Source organism: Benincasa hispida, unplaced genomic scaffold, assembly GCF_027475165.1.
Source record: "Benincasa hispida cultivar pf3 unplaced genomic scaffold, pf3_genome.v1.1 HicScf258, whole genome shotgun sequence".
Classification (NCBI taxonomy): domain Eukaryota; kingdom Viridiplantae; phylum Streptophyta; class Magnoliopsida; order Cucurbitales; family Cucurbitaceae; genus Benincasa; species Benincasa hispida.
The window spans coordinates 17,211-23,506 of record NW_028326336.1 but is presented as its reverse complement, the minus strand read 5'-3'; the positions used below and the strand labels follow the sequence as shown (position 1 = coordinate 23,506).

The 6,296-nt window shown below is 36.2% G+C and overlaps 1 protein-coding gene across 2 annotated transcripts; it reads right to left on the bottom strand.

Moving 5' to 3' along the window:
- Positions 1-651: 651 nt before the first annotated feature.
- LOC120076030 (embryogenesis-like protein) lies at positions 652-5,323 on the bottom strand. Of its 2 annotated transcripts, XR_016527046.1 has the most exons (3): positions 4,744-5,323; positions 1,136-1,232; positions 652-973 (listed from the first exon to the last, which is right to left on the bottom strand). XR_016527046.1 is itself a non-coding variant. In XM_039029815.2 (2 exons), the coding sequence occupies exon 1, from the start codon at positions 5,226-5,228 to the stop codon at positions 4,749-4,751; it is 480 nt and encodes a 159-aa protein (XP_038885743.1). In that variant the 5' UTR covers positions 5,229-5,323; the 3' UTR covers positions 652-1,232; positions 4,744-4,748. The 2 variants fall into 2 exon arrangements, 1 of the variants encoding a protein (XP_038885743.1); XM_039029815.2 differs by having other exon boundaries at positions 652-1,232.
- Positions 5,324-6,296: the final 973 nt, after the last annotated feature.

Sequence of the window (6,296 nt, the reverse complement as noted above, 5' to 3'; positions counted from 1 at the left end):
ACTAAACGATGAGTGTCAATCAACAACTATACGCTTACTATTGTTACATGATCGCTTACAAACACTAAATGATCGTTTACAAACTCTACACGAACACTTACAAACTCTAGATGATCGTCCGCTAACTCTACACGATCTCTTACAAACACTACGCGATCGCTTACCAACACTACACGATCACTTAATAGATGAAGTAGGCGATGAGCGACACTCCTCGACTGATTCTGCACGATAGATTTCCCCGAACTCTCACCCTCGAGAGCTCACTTCCCTTACTCAAGATATTTAATCTTCTCTCCTTCTCTTTCGGTTTCTTTCTTCTTTTAAACCCCAACTTCTCCCAACAGAATTGAAAGTAGTTTAACTGTGGTCCCCAACCTCTTTAACCAACTCAACCACCAATTGCATTATAATTGGAGACCTATTAGAAAGGAAGCGGAAAAAAAAAAAAAAAAAAAAAGAAAAGAAAGAAATGACAATATTGTAATTTTACGTGATCAAGACATCAACAAATGATCATTTGGCACTTTTTTCAAAATTTGGGTCATTTGCCATTTTAGGCCTTTGAAATAATTCTTTTTGCAATTTTCCCTAGAATGAGAATATAAAGATAAACATCAAATATGGAAGATCAGAGGATTCCAAACTCTCTGAAAGCAATGAAAAATGTACCACGAAAGTAAAAAGATGCAACATAGATATTGGACAGTCTTGTAATCTTAAGGAATGCCCTTCAGAATCATCCTATTAAAGGTTAAAGCAGCAATAATGTTCACTGCTAAAAGTTCTATACAACATTTGGAACCAGCACTGTTACATCATCAACCTTTTCCAACCATGTGCGGCTTGAGAAAGAGTCATCATAAAATGCATCTCCTACGAAAAGGTACTTTTCCTTTCCCCCCTTTTGAATGGTTGAGGATTAGAGGGAGTTCCACTGCATCAATCACATCAAGTAACAGAGCATCTATAGCTGCAAGTCTGTAAATCTTTGAGGATCTTTTCACTCAATCATTTTAGAACTTAAAACTTCAAAAATCACTAGAGAATAATTAATATTAATAAGTTCCCAATCATACCTAATTAACAACTTCATAAAGTTCGTAATCTATAAAGAATTATAGATAAAATTCACCTCATTTATAATAAAGTTCGTAACAACTTCGAGGAAACAATTTTTCTTCGAGTTCAACATGTTCATTGAAGGATTTGGATTTCGAGGAAACCATCACCTGAAAGAAGTTCCAACATTTCTTATAGCAGTGGGTATCACCCTATTAATCCAGCATCTAGAACATAAGCTCAAGCTATCAACCAAGAAATCAAATCGTTCTATTCGAAGAGATGTATAAAGGATGCACAACTCCAAAGTTCTAAGTCAATATATGTTTTTTTTCCTCCCTCTCTGATGAAGTTGGGCATCTAGCAGCCATTTCATCATTTTTTTTTTTCAGAAATGACATTTTATTGAGTGAGGAAGTAAAAGGAAAAATAGTATTTTCTGCAAAGGCCAAAGGTGCCGATAAAAAACTAACTTTGTTTTAGAACTTCAAATTTTGAGAATGTTACTGTTTTTCAGGCACGGATAAATCTAATGCCCATGCATTCCAACCCCATCAAGCTAAGAAAAAGGCCAAAATCAAAATAGCAAGCATAAAATTATAAATCAGAGGAGTATACAATTCAATTTGTGCAAAAGTTGGTGTAATAATTTCTAAAAGAAATAGTTGGTGCAATTGGTAGCCCACACCGATTATCATCACTAATTTTATTTTCACCATTTCTGGAGTACAACTTAAGCTTCAGAAAGTAACAACAAAAAACAAAGGAGAGGGATAAAAACAAGTCAGGCTTCCCTAGTAACAAGTCACTCTGCTCATCTATGCAAGGGAATTGAGAGTAAAAGAAGCACATGACATGACCTAGAAAAATATCAGCAAAATCTTTGAGAAGGCATGAAATCAGAAAATAAATTTGAGGTACCTATGAGAGGTACGTCAATTTGAAATATTTAACAGAAAATTAAGAAGTTATATATCAAGGTCTATTATCCCGTTGAAAGTAATAACTTCTAAATATGTTCCCATTAACCTCTCCCCAAAATTTTCCACTGAGAGATTCAGCAGCCAGTGCAAGCTACACTTTATGATGGTAAGTCGTCGAGGAATGTTTGGGTTATCCTAAAGACATTCAGTTTTCAAGTTCAATGAATATCTCCTAGTTTTCTTTCCTACATACAGATGAATTTATGATCTCCATCAGTTTCATGCATAGTCCTCCCTGTAGGTCCATAAGCACTCTTCTTTTGCTTGGGAATCAACTAAATCACTTTGTATGGTCCTTCAAAAAGACTGTCCCAAGCTGTTAGAAAATTGGGGAACCAACGTTTGTGCCTAAAGTTGTAATAGACCAACTGATCTACAAGCTCTTCAATTTCTTTGAACAGATAATGAAATTGGTGGATGGATTTCCAACTTGGAAAGAGGATCCAATTATATGGTGTTCAATTAGCCAATTAGGAATAACAAATATTGATCATCGAACCTTTATTCCTCAAAGGTGTTTTAAGACTATTCTAAACCCTCTTGTAGAAAGATACCAAAGGAAAGTATCAGTCTCTTGTCTTTCACAAGAAGTCTAGGGCAGATAAGGCAGGGCTGACATGTGGAGGATTTTGATGACAGTGGTATTAGCTGAATCTTTCTAGAATCTTTAATTTATGTACAAGTCCAGATGACACTTGTCTGCCTTGCAGCAAAGTAATTCAGACAATCCGGCAGCTGGGGAATTAGTGCGTCCCACTTTTTCAGAGGATACGGTCTTCCTTGACCCTTACAATGAAGAGTCAAATATGCATTTTAGGATTCAGGTTATTTTAGAACTTTGAGAGATACAAGTACATAACATAACTAAAAACATGTCATTTTTCTAAAATCCAAGTGATCGAAACATGCTTCTTCACTCCACATTTGGAGTGAAAACTCTAAAGTCTAAACATATCATATCACTGTATGCAAGTTATCTACTCGCATGTAGTTAGTGGCGAAACTCATATGCACTAGCACTATCAAGTAGTTAGTGGGCAAAATTTGTAGTAGTATGTTAGGTATTTAAGCACCTTGGAGAACTGCACCCCAAAAGCTAGTTATTGGGGGTGGGAGAGCCAAGCCACTTGAGTACCACATTAGTCATCCGTTCTAACCAATGTGGGACAAAGGCATCCCATACTACCTTGGTTCCTAACAATACGCCATCCCCAGAAAGCCGACGTCCCGGCAGTTACTCTAGCAATACTTCACTCGACCACACCCGGTCAAAACCCTCTGCCAGCTCCACTTCAGAACGTCGACAACCGGTTCTGATACCATTATCAAGTACTTAAGCACCTTGGAGAACCACACCAGTGGGAGAGTCAAGCCACTCAAGTGCCACATTAGTCATCCCATTCTAACCAATGTGAGACAGGCATCCCATAATACCTTGGTTCCCAACATAATATCGTTGACTGTTGTCATGTTGTGCACGTGAACAATCTCCAACTTTGAGTTATTTATAAAGATTTGGTTCTTTTTATAGGCAAACCAAAATTAAAGCAATCTTGCAACAGCAAGATGTGCAGCTAAGAATAATCAACCATCACTCCCTAAAACTAATAAAATGCTGTTATTAAGATGATAACAGAAAGTTGAATCTTATTCCTGTCTTTACTCTCGCTTGGAGTTAAATATATAAATATTCCCTCTATGTGGACTTGATTTAGTTTGCATAGGAATCTAGACACTGGTTACAAAAATTGCAGCAAAGGCAGATTAATTTCAGACTATTTACTTCATTTATGACTAAACCTCAGCCTTGCATTAAAAAGTTCTGTATCTTTAACACAAAAGCAAAATTGGATCGCCAATCACACCAGATTCCATAGAACTCACAAGTACAGATTTCAAGCAAATGAACCATATTTCAGAAACATGCGGCCTCAAACTCTTCTTTTTTTTTTTTTTGTCCCCAACACATCGCAAGTAACCATACAGACACACACACAGCACCACCACACGCATAGGCACTTGCACATACATTCACACCGGCCTAAACACACCTGCTTGCGCGCGCGCGCACGCATACGTACATAACTCAAAACTCTTCTTCTTTTCTACCAACAAACAGATCACAAACAATCAAATATACACAGACAGCACAGTGTGCACGCGCACACACAACCACTTGCACATGCATACATACACACCTGCCCACGCATACATACATATATACCTGCTCACGCCCAAGCACACAGCTTTTTCCTGAAGAACCACCACTCACTATAGAGATTTCATTCCACAATTAAATCCCAAATAAGAAACTAGTCATTTCAAAGATAATACATGCGATAGGACATTTCTATGTAGCCCCAAAGACCGAACTGAACTGAGATGTATATAGATATACTGCTTTCGTGGGTTAGTTCAGTTATCAATTACAAAACGATCGACGAGACTCACGATCACCAAACCATTTAGAATGAATGTCAAATTGGAAAAAATGAAGTACATTTTTTTTCCTTTCTGGCGGCAACATATTTTCTCAAGGAAGAAACAACTAAATAAGTTCCTACACGCCGTTCAAAACCCTAGAGCTGTGTTATTAACGCCAGACTTGCTATCCCAGTCACAAGCAGCAATCAGGTAAGAACGTGAATGGGAATTTGATATGTTGAAAATTGGGAAGAATAAAATAAAATACATGAACCTCAATTACTCGTCAAGCTGTTTAAGCTCAGCCTTCAGCTGCTCAATCTTAAGTCCCATCGACCTCTGCAACGCCTTCCTTTCGCTCTCGGGCAACTTCGCCAGAAGCCCCTCGTACATTTCCAAAACTTCTTTCACAGCATCCCGAGCACACTCGGCCTCTTCATCAAAATACACGGTCTCTTTAGACTCCATAGCTGACTCTATTTCTTCCCTAGCTTCGGCAAACTTGAGATTGATCCTGTCCACCTCTCTAACCTGATCGAATTCGGGCTCCGATGTCCCCGAACCACCACTGTAGCTCCGATTCGAACTCATTAGATACGAAAAATGGAGATCATCAGCCCGCGATTCGTTAGGAAACTCGGATTTTGGCTTCACAGTGAAGTCCTGAATTCGCCGAAAGCTACAGGAAGATGAAGAAATTGAAGCCTGAGATTTCCCAACAAGCAATCTGTAGAATGGAAGGCGTAAACGAGGGTTCATTTTTAGCGATTTTTCGATATTCGGAACTGAGCTTAATGGAATGAATTACCACCCTTCAGTTCAGTGAGAGAACGAACTAATGAAGCATAAAAAAGGCTAGAAGCCTCGGTTCAGCGTTATAAGGGTTTTACACGTAAGACATAACTCAACCAATAAGACAAAAAACTTGGATGCTCACCACCTATCTTAATAGGTCTCAAGAGATCCAATAAAATTTATGGAAAGAATTGAATTGGATTAATTTTAATTTTGGATCTTGAGTTAAAATTTTTATGCTTTTTCTTATTCAGTGGGTTCAGGTTGTACTTTTAAAAATTCGAATTGATCCAACCCAACTCAAATTTCTAATGTTATTAAAAATATATATTATAATTCATATATATTTTTATTTATGATATTTGTATCAAGTTTGTAGTAGATATCTTGAGTTCTGATATTTAACATTTGAGTTTTAATGAAATTTTGATTATTAGCATGTATTATACAAAAATTTAAGTATTTTAAGTTAATAAAAATAAAATAAATAAATAAATAACAGGAAAACCCAACCTAATCTAACCCAAATTATAAGGGTTGGGTTGGAGACAAGTTGCCAACTCAATCAACCCGAAATTTTGGTTTGGTCCAAAAAATCTTCAACTCAACCCACGTACATCCTATATGTGACAAAAATCCCCCAACCCAATCTACGTATACTCCTACATGTGATAAATAATTTTTCTTAAAGATATTTTATTTAATATTTTTTCTTTCTGAGTAAGAAAATGATGCACGTGATTAGATGTAACCTAGGTGGCATCTAATCATTATCTATCCTTCACGTGGTAGCATCTTTTGTTTGGGATACTTATTAAAATCACTTTTAATCACTTCTAAAAAAATCATTTTTAATTATTTAAAACTAATTTGAATTGTATAAAAAATATACTTAAAAAGAATAAAATTAAAGTGATTAAAAAATGTATTTTGGAATGATTTTAAACATGATAAAAGTGATTTTATTTATTTCAAAATAACTACCAAATATAAAGTTTTAAAGTTTTAAAATGAATAATATGTGGAATAAAC

Bases quoted from the DNA above. Each gene is read 5' to 3' on its own strand.
- LOC120076030 (XM_039029815.2), bottom strand. From the start codon at position 5,228: ATGAACCCTCGTTTACGCCTTCCATTCTACAGATTGCTTGTTGGGAAA.